Source organism: Neolamprologus multifasciatus, chromosome 17 (assembly GCF_963576455.1).
Source record: "Neolamprologus multifasciatus chromosome 17, fNeoMul1.2, whole genome shotgun sequence".
NCBI lineage: Eukaryota > Metazoa > Chordata > Actinopteri > Cichliformes > Cichlidae > Neolamprologus > Neolamprologus multifasciatus.
The window spans coordinates 14,141,606-14,160,206 of NC_140455.1; the positions used below are offsets into that span (position 1 = coordinate 14,141,606).

The 18,601-nt window shown below is 39.4% G+C and overlaps 1 protein-coding gene and 1 long non-coding RNA gene across 14 annotated transcripts in view; one reads left to right on the top strand and one right to left on the bottom strand.

Moving 5' to 3' along the window:
- mast2 (microtubule associated serine/threonine kinase 2) overlaps window positions 1-18,601 on the bottom strand; it is a 146,844-nt gene that overhangs the window by 15,159 nt on the left and 113,084 nt on the right. For all 13 annotated transcript variants that reach the window (XM_085138328.1, XM_085138331.1, XM_085138329.1 and 10 more), the window contains 10 exons: window positions 12,614-12,689; window positions 10,717-10,926; window positions 5,259-5,360; window positions 3,374-3,506; window positions 3,193-3,260; window positions 2,633-2,736; window positions 2,333-2,541; window positions 2,113-2,251; window positions 1,707-1,839; window positions 1,185-1,350 (listed from right to left, as the gene is read on the bottom strand). In XM_085138328.1, the coding sequence (XP_084994454.1) occupies window positions 1,185-1,350; window positions 1,707-1,839; window positions 2,113-2,251; window positions 2,333-2,541; window positions 2,633-2,736; window positions 3,193-3,260; window positions 3,374-3,506; window positions 5,259-5,360; window positions 10,717-10,926; window positions 12,614-12,689 (1,340 nt within the window). The remainder of the gene's footprint in view (window positions 1-1,184; window positions 1,351-1,706; window positions 1,840-2,112; window positions 2,252-2,332; window positions 2,542-2,632; window positions 2,737-3,192; window positions 3,261-3,373; window positions 3,507-5,258; window positions 5,361-10,716; window positions 10,927-12,613; window positions 12,690-18,601) is intronic.
- Window positions 14,580-16,477, top strand: LOC146499084 (uncharacterized). The gene is made up of 2 exons (XR_014870277.1): window positions 14,580-15,122; window positions 15,285-16,477. It is a non-coding gene; the product is annotated as an uncharacterized LOC146499084 (long non-coding RNA).

The following is an 18,601-nucleotide window of genomic DNA, read 5'->3' on the forward strand; positions in this document are numbered from 1 at the left end:
GAGATAGAGAGAGAGAGAGATAGAGAGAGAGAGAGATAGGGAGAGAGAGAGAGATAGGGAGAGAGAGAGAGAGAGAGAGAGAGAGAGAGAGAGAGAGAGATAGATAGATAGATAGATAGATAGATAGATAGATAGATAGATAGATGCTGTCTCTCTTTGTTACTGTTTGTACTGGAGCACTGTAACCAAAATAATTTCCCGTAGGGATCAATAAAGTATTCTGATTCTGATTCATTCCTGTTTGCAACAATAACGACACTAACTCTGAGCACTAACCTGGAAAACACTAAAAGTATAGATCAATCAAGAGTCACGTCTTTCATGACAGCCCTCTATCACCACTTTGTATTAATGTGGGCAGAAGACAAGAAAAGAGACAGTGCGATCAATACAGGTTTATGATTATTGATTAGGCCTATCATCTAAGGGAATTCAAAAGGGGAAAGGAACACAGCAGAAATCACAATTGATTTTAGTCCTTGCAGAGAAGCCTGGGCTCCTTTATTGCAGAGCTGCATCTAAACATTTCTGAAGAAGTCTGCTGTTCTCGCTGAGGCTGGGAGTCAGCAGGCTCAAATGTTTATTATTCTGATTACAAAGCGACACCGTTATTAGACCAGTAACTACACAAAGGGTTTAAAGGGTTAAAAACCTTTATTATTTCTAAAGCAGAATCACTGTGGCGATCACGTCTTTGTGCTGCTTTTTAACTGTAATTTGTGTTACTGACTTTGTGTTCATAGAGAGAATCGGAAAGGAACCGAAATTGCTAAAGTCTAATCAATGCCCATCCCTAGTGATGGATTGATAGATTAATGTGTATTATATGTTTTTATCTATTAAGTATAAATATGTAAGTGAAAGCCAAATTACACTCTGCACGTATTTCTTCTTATCCTTCAATTCTTGTTTATTGTGATGATCATCATTAACCTTCACCCTCTTTCTCTTTCAGCCTTACTAACCACCGACTGTGAGGCTCACTTATGAGCACATTAAGCTATGGGAGCCTGGCTGACTCTCCTCCTCTACTGCCCACCTTTGTCTTTGGTTTAGTAAATTATTCTTGCATTATTAAAAACCCTTTGAACTACAACAACTTTGTGGCACCTTATATATTGGGATACTCCTAATTTTACAAAGTACAACATTAATAAAAAGCTATGAGCAGGTGATGTACTCACCACTGATAACCTGACCAAAGAGCTCCTCTGGAGTGTCTCCGAAAAAGGGAGCGCAGCCCACCAGGAACTCATACAGGATGACTCCCATTGCCCACCAGTCCACCGGCTTGCCGTAGCCCTGACGGAGAATCACCTCGGGGGCGATGTACTCTGGAGTGCCACAAACCTGCAAAAGCAGAACGTTAGCTCAGCACATGAAAAACACACACACAAAAGTATTTATTCTGTTTTGTTAAGGAAAAGACAGGCATAACTTCTGGGTCTGAAAATTGAAGCCAACACTATGCAAACATGCAAACACTGCCCTTGGCCTTTGTCTCTGTAAAACCTTTCTGCTGAGTTTATCATACATACGGAATAAAACATCAAATTCATTTTGTAAACTAACATAATTCAAAGTTTAAGAAAGGAATCAGGGGTATGCTCACTGACTAACAACTTCTGAATGATGTGAGTGTGCAGTTTCAGTCAGTCATAACATGCATACATAAGCCCTAAAAAGGAAAAGAAATAAGCTCATACCTGTTTATCCAGGAACTCTCGGGTGTCTTTCTCTATGTGTCCTTCATACAGATTTGTGGTCAAACTCATCAAACCGATTTTAGAGAGGCCAAAGTCCGTCAGCTTGATGTGTCCCATAGATGTGATGAGAAGACTGCACGAGAGAAAATTGAAAGTTTCTGTCCAGACAGCAAATGTTGGAAAAACAGTGCACTATTTCTATTAGTTTTTAACCTTAGTAATAACAATAATCTACAAAATCATAAACAAAGAAAACACATATGAGCAAATTATGTTAAAGTAATTACTGTGAAAAAACACTGTGAAAAAGGCTTCAGACTGCTCCAAACACTCAGCTTCAGGCAGTATTGTCTAGTCATGGTACAGTGTGATGTGGATATCCCTATTTTAGTTATCTGAGTCTTACTTGTCAGGCTTGAGGTCTCTGTGCACGATGCCATAATTGTGAAGATATTCTAAGGCGAGGACAGTTTCAGCAAAGTACATACGAGCCATATCCACAGGCAAGGCTCCGATATTCTTCAGGAGTGTGGCACAGTCGCCACCTATAGATGACACATGACAGTTGCAATATTAGACAACATAATACTACTACCACCACTAATGACAACTAGTAATTATCTTACCCTCCACATACTCCATCACCATGCACAAGTGTCTCCTGGTCTCGAAAGAACAGAACATTGAGACAACAAAGGGGTTCTCAGCAAATGTTAGTATGTCTCGCTCTACAAAGGCCTGCTGGATCTGGTTCCTCAGGATCAAGTTCTGCTTGTTGATCTTCTTCATAGCAAATCGTTGCCTGGTCTCCTTGTGACGTACAAGAAACACAGCACTACACAGGACAAGAAAGGTATTCAGGTTTTACAAAGAACTTAACATATATTAAAAATACAGACAGAGAGATGGGTTGAATGCTGTTGTACCCATAGGCTCCATTACTGATGAGCTTGATATTTTCAAAGTCCTCCTCTCGAGGGGTTTTGGCTTTAGTCTGTGGTGATCCTGCTGGGACTGTGGCTACTCGAGTCTGAAACACAAAAGCAAAAAAAAAAAAAAAAAAAGGTAAATGGCCTGTACTTGTATAGCACTTTACTAGTCCCTAAGGACCCCAAAGCGCATCACACATCCAGTCATCCACCCATTCACACACACATTCACACACGGGTGATGGCAAGCTACATTGTAGCCACAGCCACCCTGGGGCGCACTGACAGAGGCGCCCCAGGGTTGCTGTTTTCAAAAAACATGAAAGGTTTTCAACCCAAAGAGAAGAACCACGTCTAGTCACTGGAAAAAAAAAACTTTATTGTATTTTCATAAATGATTAGTAAAATTCACCCTTTTGTATGTTTCTGAATCTACAAGTTGATTGAAAAGTTGTTTCAAATTGATTAGATGATTAAAATGAAAGTCAATTAAACTGATTACATTTTTGGTCTACTTTCACAGATTCCTATTTAACACTCCTTCATTGTATACTCACGTCAACTGAATCATCTGTCTCTGGGGTTTCTGGGTTTCCACTATCATAGCTGCTGAGCTGAGTCATTTCTACAACAAGACACAAGGATCAATGGCCAGGAGAAAGAGGAACTGAGGGGGGCAAAGAAAAAGACAGTAGTTAACCAGTTAAATAAGAAATATTTGATCTTTGCTGATGTTACCCTCCAGAGGGTCCCTGGTGAGGCCCAGCTGGCTGATGATGTATCGGGGAATGTCAGACTTAATGCCCTGGCCTTCTTTTGCATGGCCTTCAGCTGCTTCCAACAAGTGGTAGAACTCCTCAGGATCAAACTCCTGCAAAGGAGGGAGAGTGGAAGCAGGTCATGAAGCAGGAGTGGCATAAAGAGAGAATGGAAGAGACAAATCAAAGCTTAAGGTTCAAAATAAAGTAATAACAGAATGAGAATCTATTTCTTTTGGTGCCAAAATGGTTCCTACAATCTCAGGTGTGTAAGTTGTTATGACAGCTATGACTCATGTGAATTTAAAAGGTTGAAAGCCTCGACCTCTCCAGACTTTTATTAGCTGTTCAGTCTTTTGCCTTGCAATAATAACAATAAACAGTAACATATAATATGAAGACTTCTTTGTGTAGTTCTGTATCTGTGATAATTCTCCGGTAACAAAATATCATAATTTAGCACAAAATGCTCCCGTCCTGTTTGAGTCTAGACACGGAGAGGAACAGAAATTCATCTGGTTATCTTATTAGATCAAGATATTCAACTCTGATTTAAAGTGAGTTGCCCCAACAACAGCGCTGCACAGAAAAAAAACACAATCTAAACCTTCTGTGTGATTCTAAAGCAATCACAGAGTGAAGACTTGGATGGTGCTGCAGACAGGACAGGAGGTTTTGCTGGGCAGAAACTTCTGTGTCCTCTGACTAAGACATACTGCCTGATTATTCCCTTCTTGTGGACACACGTAAACACTTCCTGCCCCCTCTTGTCTCTCTGTGCTTTCATTTGTAAAAACCCATCCTGTTCAGTGTCACAGCTTCAGCTGTATGCAATTAGTCAAAACTACTGATGTGAGGACTGGGGAAACCTCCCCTCTTGTCCTCCTCTTCCTCATCCTCTACTGCCCCTCCAATTATCCCTGTCTTCTGCACTCCACATCTTTCTTTCTTTCCCCTTTTCCCATTCTTTTCCCTAATGTCAAACTCCTGGGCTCACTAATTGCTGGTTCCATCTATTAGGCTGAAAATGTGAACCATCTCATCCAGGGATACAAATTGAGAACTGGTTCTTGTAGAGAACTAGTTCCCAGTAGTCCAATTCCTTGGAATTGTTAGCCTGCCTGCCTATCGATCCCACTTATCGGTTTTTGCACTCGCACTACAATCCGCTGATTTCAGTTCACGTGTCAGAGGAGGAAAATAATGACACAGTTTAGAGTGTGGATACGGACTTTTTTTTTTTATCGTACAAAAGGACGAGATAAATGGTAAAGTGGAAAACTGCTTCCAGGACAGAAACAACAACATTATGCTGCTTACACACCTATGTATGTATTTTTTTAGTTTGTATGTAATGGTGGTGACTCTCAAAACAGAGCCAATGAGAACCTAATGACAATCGATAAGTGATATCAATAATGGAATCACTAAATTTGTACCAACTCCCATCCCTAATCTCATCCCAAAATCATGGAGGTCCTCTGAGAGAAGTTTGAATAGGTGACAGACAGAAAGAAAAGAAGCTCTGCTGTTGTCTAAACATAATGTTGCTGAGAGGTGTTAATGTGTGAGCATGTGTGTACATTAGACTGTTTTGAAATACCCATAAATTAATTTATTGTCTTAAATTTCCACCAAGGAGCAGAAAGCTCTAAATTCCATTTTTCAAGCATTTATGGAGTGAATCTGAACAGTATGAAAAAAACAATTCCAGTTAATACTAGTAACTGAAATGCAAAAATGACTCAGTAGCTGTTGAGGATAAGCAAGCAGGGCAAGGTTTGGTGAAAAAGGTGAACAAGCTTCATATTTAAATAAAAAATTTATTAAAAAACATCTGGAAGGTCTGTGAAGGTCTTTCTTACCAGACACTCGAGCAGACGTGCGGGCCGGGCGATTATGATCATCAGCTTCTTGACAAGTTGTGTGACAAAGGTAACCTCTATGCTTTCAGAACGCTCATGAGCCTTAAAGAGAACACAAGAGGACTCAGGGTTAAAGAAAAAAGGGTACAAAGAATAATTATTACAAATATTCCCTGCAATATTAAATTCAAATAGGCAAGAAAACAACAACAACAACAAAAAAAAAACAGCTAACAAACAAACAACTCGTATCTGTCAGGACAGAACAATAATTCATCAGTGTGAACTTTGATGACTTGGACTGTATAGAAAACGTCTCTTGTGCTGGATTTGTCCTTCATAAACAAAGCAGAACAGCCATGAGGATGAACAGATGGTGGAGTCCTTCTTTCATTGACACCTGAGAGGTAATCTAAATCAGAAATGACCTCTGCCTCACTCCTTCGTATCCACCATGAAATGTCTGCCAGCATGGAGACAGAGCAATTTACTCAGCAATCCGTTGTAACTGACTGGAGATGCAGCTGGAGCAAATACTGACCCCTGGAAAGAAATGGGGTGGAAAGAAAGTGCATCTGTGTGTGTGTGTGTGTGTGTGTGTGTGGTGACAAACCTGCCACTGTAACAAAATAAAATAATTAAAGAAAAACTGTGTACATGTGGTTTCATATGTGCACATTTGTGAATGTGGCATGTATGCATGTTTTTATAATGTATGTATGTGTCAGGTGGGGTAACACAGGGGAGGCGGCTGCTCATAAACAAAGCGTGGCTGACAGGTTGTTGTTTGTCTGACAGATGCAGAGGGCCCGGGGGCCCCTATAACCCCACCACCACCACCACCACCACCCTTGAATTATCTCTTGAATTATTTATAACTGTAATAAAACCTGGAGGGAGGGAGTGAGTGAATATCTACTGTATTGGTATTCAACTATATGTATCTAAGTATAAAGGAGATGGAATATTATGTATGTGCGTGGTTACTGTAAGGACCAGCGATCGGTGGTAAAGGACAGCTGAGGGATAGGCTCCCCCTACATAGAGACTAATTATCCAGAGACTATGTGAGAAAGAGACAGCCGGCATATTTTAACACTGTGTGGTCAACATGAAGTGACTCCCTGGTGGGTACACAGCATACATACAAGTCCTTTAACATCTTGAATCCACATGCACAGTGTGATCTTTATAGATTTTAGTGTATTACAAATTTATTCTATTATGCTAGAATGACGTGGATTGGACTTTTATGTTTGGTAAACGCATAGCGATTAACCATGCTAAGCGATACACACAGTTATTACAACTGGTGCCAAAAACGTAATCTTCAACATCCTTTGTCTTCATCAGCGGAGCACTGCTCGTCTCGTCAACAGAGAAGAAATTAGTTGATCATTTCACTTATATTGAAAAAGATCAACTAATTTTCCTTAACAAATTCAATTTCTTGTGAATCATCAAGGCTGGTGAGAAATAAATACTGTAAAACATGCTATAATTCTGATTACCAGTGAAGCATATTATATAGCCCTGGAGTAAATATACTTAATTAAACTAATTTAAACCTAATTTAAGAGTGAAATTCAGGAAATGCTGGAAACTGTTGGCAGTGAAAGTGGTCTCACCAAATGTTTAAGGACTTTTCAGGTTCATTTATTTATTTTAACAAATGGTACAATAACTGTTTTTGTTCAACTAAGCTTCGATTTTGTTTAAAGGGAAGTACATGTAAGTACATATAATTTGGCAGTATCTTACTGTAAATTCTGCAAATATAAAATAAATAAATTATATTTATGTCCTTTTCTTATTTAAAAAATGCAAGTTTTTTTTAAGATCAGAGGTGAATTCATTAAGTCTAACAGAGAGACGTGGGGATCACAGATAACCTAATACAACAATATCACAATACATGGTGCACAGAAATGATGTCATCACACAGCAACACTCAGTACAGTGGAACAAAGTCACAGATCCCTGTGAGCTGCTTTTCCTTCACTTCAAATTCCATTTTCTTTGCTTTTATTCATTTGAAAAGTACCACCACAAGCACTCAGGAAAAAGTGAATGTGAGATGTTTAAGAATGATTTAATGTGAATTTCTGGTGTTAATTTAGTTCAGTTCAGTTCAATTTAATTTATTTAACACCATAACATGTGGAAGAAAAGATCTTTTTCTCATGCTTAACAGAGAGCATACATCATTTCCTCCAAGCAGGTCACATTTGTACCTGAATTCAGCTAAAATACTATTAAAAGCAGATGTTTGCAGCTGTGTATGGCTTGTGGCAAATCTGTTGAAGGTTCAGAGTGAAGGATGGACACTTAGTGACAGATCACTAGAGCTGAGATAGCTTTCTACAACCCTCTGCCCTCAGGTGACCTCCAGGAGTCTAACAGGGTCTCCCAGGGGTTCCAGCAGAGGATGTCCTGGATGGAGGTTGCCATGGTGACCGCCAGACAGGTCACTAAGGCCTCGTGACAGGGATAGATGACCGAGAGGAAGTGAGTATGAGCCAAAGAAGAAGGGTGAAGGTGGAGGACAGAAAAAAGAAAAGAGAAGGACAGGAGGAGGAGAGTTTAGTCGGCCTCCTGTGAATTTTGTAATGAGGTCATGACACAAGGAAAGGAAAGAAAGGACACCAAAGAAGGGGATAAGGAATGATGATAAAGGAAAAGGACTGATAATTGCAGAAACCAAAAGGTGTAGGCTCGTAAAAATGAAAAACAAGGGGAAATGGGTTTACCAAACCAGCTTTTCATAAATGAGAAAGGCTCATTTCTCAAAGTTACTCTGTAACTGGCTCATGTAAAGTGCAGCGAAGCATAGTAAAAAGCCACTGAGAGAACATACAAACTATTATTTTTGTTACCATTATTCCTGTAAAATTACAGGGTCAGTTTATCAAATGGCAAGTTTCTGTTGAGTTTTGTCATTTTCCAGTTTCAGCTTATTAAATTCCACTTCACTCACGCTCACTGAGTGGCACACAGAAATTTCACTACAGGGGAAAGTGAAACCATCAAGCTTCACGCAGTTTGTTTTTTAGACTTTTCTACAGCGTTTCTCTGATTTTTAAGGGAAACAAAGTTAGACAGGCAGGGTTGAGATTGTTTTAATATTTGCATTGATGGGATAGTAGCTATACCGGACAAAGGATGTTCAAGATGGAGTCACCAGGCAGGAGGAAAAGAGGAACCACAGAGAAGATTCATGGATTTAGTGAAGGAGTATATGCTGAGGGTTGGTGTGACAGAGGAGGGATAGGTTAAGATGGAGGGCCATGGAAGAAAAAGAATGCCTGATTTATTTTAGTGATCAAGTTATCTCGGGATAAAAAGCCTTCATTTAAGGTGTTCCTTTTGTTTTTTGGCTCACTGGATCTGTGATGGCCAGGTCACCTGTCCAAGGCGTACACTTCGCCCAATTTGCCCAATAAAGATGGCATTGATTCCAGTTGGATAAGCAGTTAAGATGGACAAGATGAATGACATTCACTACATCAGGCAAAATGATCAATTCTGATGTAATTATATTTACAAATATAATGAATGAAAAACTAGATTAACTCTCTGTTGAGATCTCTCCTGTTAAAATAGTAAATATCAGATAATGCATTATCTGATATTTACTATTTTAACAGGAGAGATGCACCTTTCTGAGCTGACTTTTGAGCCAACAACAGCAGCATTTGGGAATAAATCGCTCACAAAGTCGCACTTAATGCCACAAAACACTAGTTAGACTCAACTTGCAGATGAGGGGTAAGTATAATACAACCCTAGTATTGTTTGACACAAAGCAACTAGCTGATTACAACAATTACAATATGGGTGTATTTGTCATCATCCTCTGAAGCATGCTCACTTCTCTTTTATGAACCTTTCAAAGGCTTTGTTTGTAGAACAATTTACATTTATTTAAGTTACAAGCTACTAAAGCCAGAAAGTAGTGCAGGCAACTCCTGAGGTATGACATCAGATCAGCAACATTCAGTTTACCTTCGAGTCTGATTCTCAACAACAATGTAACCGAGTCTCAACGTCTCAATAAAGCTACACTGAATCAAACCGAAATTGACTCAACTGTAAAGTCGGCATCTGTCCCTTCCTCCTCCCAGCAGTTCATGAACACCTTCCACTCACTCCTCCTTATCACCTCCTCCACCTCCTCTTCTTCCAGCCTCCTCTGCCACGAGGTGCGATACATGTCTCGGACAAACACCCACAAAAATTACGTGGAATTCCCATAAATGAAACACGTGCCGAGGTTGTCTTCACAGCTGCATCCACCTGCTCACAAATTCATTTTCTGAGCTGTAGGTCTGCTTCACCTGCTGCTGCACTTGGCTATATTACAGAAAACAGAAGAAGAAAAAAAACAGTCTAATGTCGCCTAATTGGTGATGTCATCATTCAGCCCGCATTGCTGCATTGCCATCTGAGCTGGGAGCGCTTCTCCAGATGTGCACAACCCGAGTTCCTCGCACCCTCCAAAAGACTTTGAACAGGCTTCATGCATGTACATCCACCTCCCCTTTCTTCTGTGAACCTGCTGGCCAATCGAAAGCAGAGGAATCCCCTCCAATCCTCAGCCATCCCAAAACCTTTCCACTGCACCTCCTTGCGTCTGGGAGAGTCATCCATCAGTCCCCAGTGACCACTGAAGTGTGAAATTAAAATCGGAGAGCGTGTGTGTGCTTGCCTGCATATATGTGTGTGTCTATGATTGAGATATCTTGTGTTTATGTGTCCCAGTAGAACAGAAGGTCAATAAGAGGCCTGTGGGAGCCACAATATCACACCCTCAGGCCCCCGAAAACTGAGCTAATAGAGATGTCACCACCGCTCACACATGTGTAAGTACATTTCTGTGCTCTGTCATGTTGATATTCGTGTGTAAACGGACATGAGGTGTCTGAAATAATTTTGTCACACCAAGCGAGTAAATTTAAATTGATTGACGGAAATATACAAACTGTTTCTGAAGGAATGTGTGAGAGCCCAGGAAGTCTTAGGTCTGTAAGGAACGGCGGCCTCTGTGCATTCATAAGACATGTAACCATACTTGCAAATGTAATGAGTGAACAAAGGTGTGTGTCACACTGTAAGTTGTTGCACAGTAAACCAAGCATGGCTGGGATGGTACTATACATGTTGTGTCTTTATTTGTGTATTTTTAAAGAGAAGAAAATAATGAAAAGAATTAAATAATTAAAACATTTAGAGGTCTCTAAAATCAACACTGCAGTCTACACCTGGTCAAAAGTGTCCGAGCTGATTTTTGTGTGTCTGTTTGTTTGTTTTTTTAGAAGTGCATGAGGAACACAATTGGAAGCAAATTAAGTTCTTATATTTAGATTGCTCTTACACGCTTTATTCAAAGGAATGATTAAGAATTGGAAGCAAAAGTGGCTTATTGCTGGACTGTGAATAAACTTGTGAATCAACTTACATCTTGCAGCAGCTTCTCCAGATTCTCCTGGAGTTCGTAGAAGTAGCGGGAAGTGATGAGGTCCTCTCTGCTTTTCTCCAGGCAGTCTCTGGACAACTCTATAAGCTGATGATGAATGAAGCTCAAGACCCCGTCGGCCAATGGGCAAATCTTCTCTGGGGCCGAGGAGGCAAGCAGCTCGGCCAGACGCTCCTCCATTTGAGCTGTTGCCTGAGGGGAGGAGGTGGAAGGCAATTACAGGGTGGGGAGAAGGATGAGTCACACATAGGTACGCTCATGTGAGACACATGTAGAGACAGTAAACGGCACGGCTATAAGATAATCTCATATGTAAGGGAAAATCCCTTCTAATTGAAAAATTAATTATTCAAAAATGATGTTTGATACAGGCCTGAAATATTGTACTCAATGAAACACTAAACTTCTAGTCTTTAGCATAATACATCATCTATGTCACAGTAATTGAACAAATACTTAAAGGGACAGGTCGCTGTAAGAAAAAAGAGAGAAATATGGAACAGAGACGAACACTGATGTCACATATTAATAAGAAATTAGAGTATTTTATTTCAAAATGCTGCTCATACAGCACTTACTGCAGCTGTTTCATTGAATAAAAACAACTTGCAATAATATTTTAGTTGTGTATAAATCCTGTATTAAATAGAAAATAGAAACAAAGCAAATGCATCAATCTCTTAGACTTCCACATATTGATCAGCCAGATCATTGGACAGCATTTCTGGATTTTTTTTTACGCATGTGCATATCTCTGCATGCTGGAGTCTTAATTTGCACTTGTGGATGTGCAGCCTTACTGCACAGTAATGAACAACATATTTTTTAAAGCAGTGCTGCATTAGGGCTTGAAAATATATGCTCATTTTAAATAGGTTCTTAGCACCAATATTTTTTAATTACTGTGGTGTATCTTATTTTGTTTTTTTTAAGTTATGTTCTCTACTCAAATTCAGACAAATGCTGCAAAATTGATGGTGCTGGATAATGAACAAACACATAGCAATCCAAGTCTCTCTAGACAAAGAAATGAGATATTTGACCAGTCAATGACCTGATATTAGCCTAATAGAGCATGATTTTCAGTTGTTAAACTGACTGCACAAAGATTCACAAAGATGCAGCAACTAAAGCTGGCTGAGTAAAGGCCTAGCAGAGCATCTCGATGGAGGAAATGCAGCATATGTGATGTCCGTGGGTTCTAGACAGCAGTTTTTTTTAATCCACTTCTTAAAAACAGTCTTAAAATTTTGAACTACGTATAATGCAATTTACATTCTTTAACAGTTAACTCAATATATTAGCAACACGCCATGAATTAAAGCTGAACGTCTACGCTTTAGAAACATCTTGAAAGACCGATTTAAAATCCACCGGGGTGGTGTACAGAGGCAAAATGACCAAAGCTGTGTCAATGATGAAAACCTAAAAAATACAACTAATATCAAAATACCATTGTTGTTTTTATAGGACTGCTTAAAACTGTATTAGTGGCTGTAGAGATGAAATGTGTTCATTGACTAACTTAAGCAGAAGGTGTCTGAGCCCATGCACTTATTACAGAATCAGGTATGTTTTTGATGTAACGCTGCAGTTCAGCACTACTTCTCAGCCTCGTCCCTTGCTCACAGAAACATCTGTAGATTCTTTTTTTTTAAAAATACACTGTGTACTAAAGATGATGAAATCCCCAAATTCTTGCAGTTGTCCACACAGTAGTGAACTCTAAACATTTTTAACTGCTTGTTGTTTGGATTCTAGACCAACTTTGAAAGCAAAGACTTAAAATGAGGTTCTTGCATTGTTGTTCTTTTGTCCATCCCCTTTTTTTTAGCACTTCCTTTAGTTTCTTTAGGAACTATGTGTCAGTAATACAAACCTTTGGGAATCTCTCCTTGTACACATGGTTCATCATCATAATCTCATGGTCAAAGGACACAGGAGAGCGCCCAGGGCTGAAACAAAGTAAATAGAGATAATCACCAACTGTAAGCCATTAAAGTCTTAGCATGCCTTTAGTTAAATGTGCTGACAGGCAACAATTATTTTCAAAAAGCCTAAACTGTTTAACATATGCTTTCCAGGACAGTCACACGTTACTCTTGATGTAGCTCATCAGGAAATTGTTCTGTGTATACTGTGGAACCAAAAATATGAGCATGTGATGCACAAACACTAGCATTTGAAGCCAAATGCTTGTGAGAAGGGATCATGTGAGCATCCATAAATAATTCAGTACATAAGTCTAACTGTTCACTATGTCAGAATTAATGATAGTTATGGTCCTCTAGTGTATAAAGTAGTAGACCCAAACTTTAAATCATATCTCAAGATGGTAAAAATGAATAGAATTTCTTTAAAAATTCTCTGTAACGTACATAAAAAGCACAAACTAGTATAAAGCAAAGACAGATTTTTTTTTCTCCACAGATGAACATTTAGAAAAGTTCTGGTGCTGGTTTGTATTCTGAAAAAAAAGATCCGCCCTGTCAGAAACAGGCCTGAGGAAACCGAAGTGACAGACAGGCTCGGTCAGCTCAGAGCAGAGGGGAAGAGAAAAGGGATGGTGCTCACACACAATAACAGGACCTGGGGGTCTTCATCATACGTGCATCTTCAGCGGTGTCAACCGAATACCATGACATCCTCTAGACTCACATGGTTGCACACACTGAGCGGCGCAAAGGTAACGCCTCTGGTGGCTGGCAGACCAACGGACAGCATGTGTGCGTCAGTAATAAGCCAGGCATCTTCACTACTCGTCCAGCTCCGTGCAGCGAGTCTCCATTAGTCCTCGGGGGGTTTTCATGCCCTGACAGACTGACAGTGATGTCTCCTTTAGTTCATACTAGCACCAACAGTGGACTTCATTTTCTCTGTATTGTGCTTCTCCCGGGACTCATCTCTTTTTTTATTCTATCATGAACCAACCCCCACACCTGACCTCTCTCTACAATAACACAAAACAGCAACAGCAGCAATACCCTTGACCTTTCCATGTCTCACTTTCACAATATGAGATGATGACAGGTGGAAGGCAGTATGTGTGTGTATGTGTTTTAGTCACGGAAGAAACATTTAATTCTGAACAAGGCTTTGATAACCTTCGGTTTCATTTACTATCATATATGAAAGTGAAAACTGCTTTCCATACGATGAGCATTTTAGGAACTTTAGGAATCTGGCACACAACATATCTTCATCTGTTTTAAACCATTAGTTTGGTTGTTATTAACTGTTTCTGGAATGATTTTGGATATCCTTCTTGAAGATACACTGTCAGTACATTTGTTATAAACATCTATCATATGTAAACACGGCAATAAATTCAACTGTTATTAAAATTGTCTAAGCTTGCCTTTAGTGTCACTCAGAAACAACTTGAATACATGTTCATTACTAGAAGGGTGATGCCAGTGTACTTCAGCACACTGGATTTTAAATTCTGCTCCCCCTTGTATGTAAATGGTCTGAGCAAAAGGAGGAAAATTAATGAAGGCATCTCTATAACGCAGCCCACTTCCATCCGTTCATCCATTTATCCATCCATCAATGTACATCAACATCTATGGTCAATTTAGCAAGTGCTAAGCTATGTACAGGGTGTCTTTTGTCCTGTTTTCCTCCCATCACCCCCAGCCTGGCTGGAGTTTTGTCTCTATTATTGTACGGTCTTTACCTTACAATATAAAGCACCTTGAGGTGACTTGTTAAGATCTGAGGTTATATAAATAAAATGTAATTGCACTGAGTGTATATTTCCTCTGTTTTTCAAGAGGCCTTAAGTGACTTTTTATTGCTCTTACAACTTAACCTCATAAAGGGTCATCACATCAAGGGGGTAAAACATTTTTGCTAAACTCAAATATAGTGAAATATCTAATTTTACAAAAAAAAAAAAAATTGACCTGAAGGCCAACCAACAAGTTACTTGTTTTTAAAATGAATTGAAATCTTAAGAAAACATTAGAAAAGGTGCAAAAGTGCAGAAAAGACACCTCACAATTTCTGCAAACTTAAGAGACTTAATATGACTGAGGTTACAAACCCCCCAAACAAACACAAAGACATTTTAGCCACCACACATCTGTTAGTATGAGTCACCGATATACACACAAATATACCCGTGCACACATGCACATACATGGTGACCTGTACCATGAGGTAATACTCTGAGTCATCAACCAGCAGCTCAAAGTCCAATTACGAGCGTAATAGGAATGAGAACAGCCTAAACGTGACAAACATGCTGAACGTCATGAGCGCAGTTTATCACGCTGACAGATGACCACACACACACACACACACACACACACACACACACACCCCGCTGTGAAAAAGTATTTGCCACCTTCCTGATTTCTTACTTTTCATTGCATATTTGTCATGTTTCAGATGATCAAACAAATTTTAATATTAGGTAAAAATAATCAAAGCAAATACAAAATGCAGTTTTTAAATTATTATTTCATTTATTAAGGATAACCTTGGCAGCAATCAAGCATTTAAAAAAAACTGGTAAGGAGGTTTTTTTTTTCTTTGCTGTGCAGGAATTTTGGCTCGGTATTTGCAAAAATGTTTTTAATTCAGCTGCACGTGAGGGTTTTATGGTCATGAGCACCTTAATCAATCAAATTAAGTACAGACCCCTCCCAAAAATCTTTTTACCTATTTTCTGATCCAACTCTACGATAATGATTTTAAACTTAACTGAAAAGAACCTCATCCTTCCTTTTCACTGCTTCATTGTGAAACATCTGCAGGGACTGTTGAATTTGTTAACAGCTTAAATTGAAAAAGCTAGAAGGAAGATGTGTTTTCAACTAGTTGGTGAAAGAAAACTGTCTTTGTGACATAACGGCACTGCAATAAGACAGAATTTGGGTTTACTGATGCTTTACAAAAAGAAAAAGGCTTGAAAATCTGTGCATGTGAACATGCAAAGGCAACTGTTAGTCATGTACGTCAATCACCTGATGCGATGACATGTTCAACTTTAAAGCACTTCTTTAATGTCCGTGTGCCTTAAAAAATTGAAGAAAGAGAAAATCAATCAAAAGCTGGGCAGCTCTGCCACAGGGCTCAGTAAGTAAAGGAGGTGGAGTTTGTACAAAACAGCCTGAGGCACTTTCTTAATTTTCACAGTATATCATTGGTGTCTTCTTTGTGTTCTTCTTGTTGGGCGCTCATGCCTGTGTGCAGCCTGAGCAGATATTAAAATAAATCTCCCATTCAGTGTGCGGTAGCGGACGCCAGAGTGAAATCCTCTGGATGAATAACATAAGAAAGCCAGACAAAGGCTAATTAGAACCTGGCTATATTTCTGCGGTAATGGGAAATAAAAACTGCCTTGCGGCAATCTCTGCGAAAATCATCTTAGTCATTACTCTGAGAAATGACCTTGGAGAAGAGATATTGGAGCAAACTGTGGGACAGTTGTTTTAGTGTGGGGCTGCAGTTCGAAAGTTAGCACTTATACTTTCAGAAAGATATGAAATTTGATAATTAAAACATTGGGTGAAGGACCATTTTCTTTCTAAGTGGTGCCACATGTGACAAAAGGCACTCAAAATGCAAAAGAGCTGATTTCTGCAGAGGATAATTGAAGTAAATCAGATGAGACAGGGAATCAGACGGTGATGGTGAGGCTGGGGGAAGGCTGAGGTGAGGTGGGAGGAGAGATGATTGGTGTGTGTGTGTGTGTGTGTGTGTGTGTGTGTGTGTGTGTGTGTGTGTGTGTGTGTGTGTGTGTGAAAAGGAGAGAGTGAGAGAGCGAGACAGAGAAAAATAACATTGCTGCTTCACAACTGAGGCGTCTGACTTGGGGAAATAAGACGCCTAATTGAGCGTGACAGAGAGGGGAGCACGTTGTGCCTTCACCACCAAAAATCATCGATGATGTCATTAAAATCCTCCAAGCTAAAACCTAATGAAAATATAAAGGAACAGTGAAGGTATGTTTGTTTAGTGAATCCTAAAACAGTCGTGCAAATTCTTTTCAAAATTGATGTAAAGTGTAATTTCAGTACTTTGTCTTCATTTACTTTGTGGCTCTGTTTCCAGTCACAAATTTCAATTTGTGTTAAGCTGCTTAAACTCAACTATTAAAAAAACATAATTATAAAATATTTTCTAGCTTTTTGTGTTTGCATACAGCCTTTCTTTGGAAGTACACATTTCATCTATAATCCGCAATTTGTTTCTATTGCGTGAAATTCGTTAAAGTTGAAATTGTCAGATAAATTAGTCACCTACCATTTCTGACTTTGCTGTTTGCTCAGCATAAAAGCACCAGAGAAAAGTCTGGACACACAGTGTAGAAAAAACACTGAAGGAAGCAAAGCTGTCAGGTGTGCTGATCCAAGCTACTGCTAAGATAAGAGCAAAAGCCCTCTTAAGGCTTTTTGAAGTGCAGTCTTAAAAACAGCAAAATACTGTTATGTGTGGATGTCACAGAGATGCTTCCCGGAGATCAAGTGGTGCGCACCTCGCCTCATCAGTTGCTGTGTCTTTACCAGACACTGAGAAAAAGAAGAGATGGTTTCTGCCTGTGACATTCCCACCATGAATCATTTAGAAGGAGCTGTTATTGTGTGGGGGCTTTGCTAGTAACGGTCAGATTTAAGGCGACACTTTAGTGGCAACCAAAAGATCCTGCAGTGACACATAGTCCACCTGGTTTGATCTTAGTGGGACCATCATTTATTCAGTGAGCCAGGCCACATCTTCAGGCTCTGTAAGGACTGTTAAAAAGGAAGCAGCAATGAGTGCTGCATCAGTTAGCTTGACCTCTACACTCACCAACAGAAATGGTTGCAGACTGTAGAGTGAAAGGGAAGGAAACAAGAGATGCTCAGCCTTGAAGGAACCCCCACAGGTGATGGAAACTGTCCAGGTGATGACTGACAGATTGAAGAGTGCATAAAACTGATATGAATTTTTAAAATGTTTTTCTGTATTTAAACATCCTTGTTTACTACATAAATATGAGGTATATATATATTTTGTTTTAGCTACGATGTCTTAACAGCCCAACAATACAAACAGATCTATGATCCTACTTTGCTTCTGCAAAAAATGAGATTAATAAAGAAGCTAGAGAATGACAAGAACAATGGTGAAGGTCATTCCTTACAACAGAATGATCAAATACATGATCATTCTATTATATATTATTGCTTTGCAGCTCATGTTCACTATATGGCCTCTCATCCAAATACACATACTCTTCTTCTCTCGTTCCTTCTTTTGTCTGATGGGTCCAGTCAGTGACTCCAGTTAATTTCTTTCATTGTTCTTCTTTTATCTTTTTGCGTTTCCTTTTCAAACGTTTAAACTGCATTTACTCCTCACATTATTACTGCTTTCTGTTGGCTATTCCTCTGAACTTGTAGACTGTCTATAGACTGCTCATTAAAAGCTTTTTAATGACACTCACTGCTGGTAGACTAATATGATGTCAGGGTTTTGCTGAGGCTCACTCCTCCTTCATACGAGGGGGGTTGACAACCAGCCACAGTTGAAACACTTTTCAAAGTCACCTCAGAGTAAAGTAACTTGCTCACAGTCAGTAAGTGCTCTGTGCTTGTCAGCTCTTCTTTTATCTCTGATAGAAGCAGGTACATTTTATCTTGGTCTTCACCCTTTTAACTGTTGGTGCTAAAATGTAACATCTTTTTATTTCATTTTATTTTCTGACTGGAGAGATATCAAGGTTATATAGGGACACTGTTGATGGTGGATTACCTGAGATAGCAAACCACACAAACACACACACCCGACTAAACACAGCGGGAGTCTAATCAGATACACACCACGTAACTTGGTATTGCCTGCTTTCATCTCATAGGATGAAAGCATTCGATAT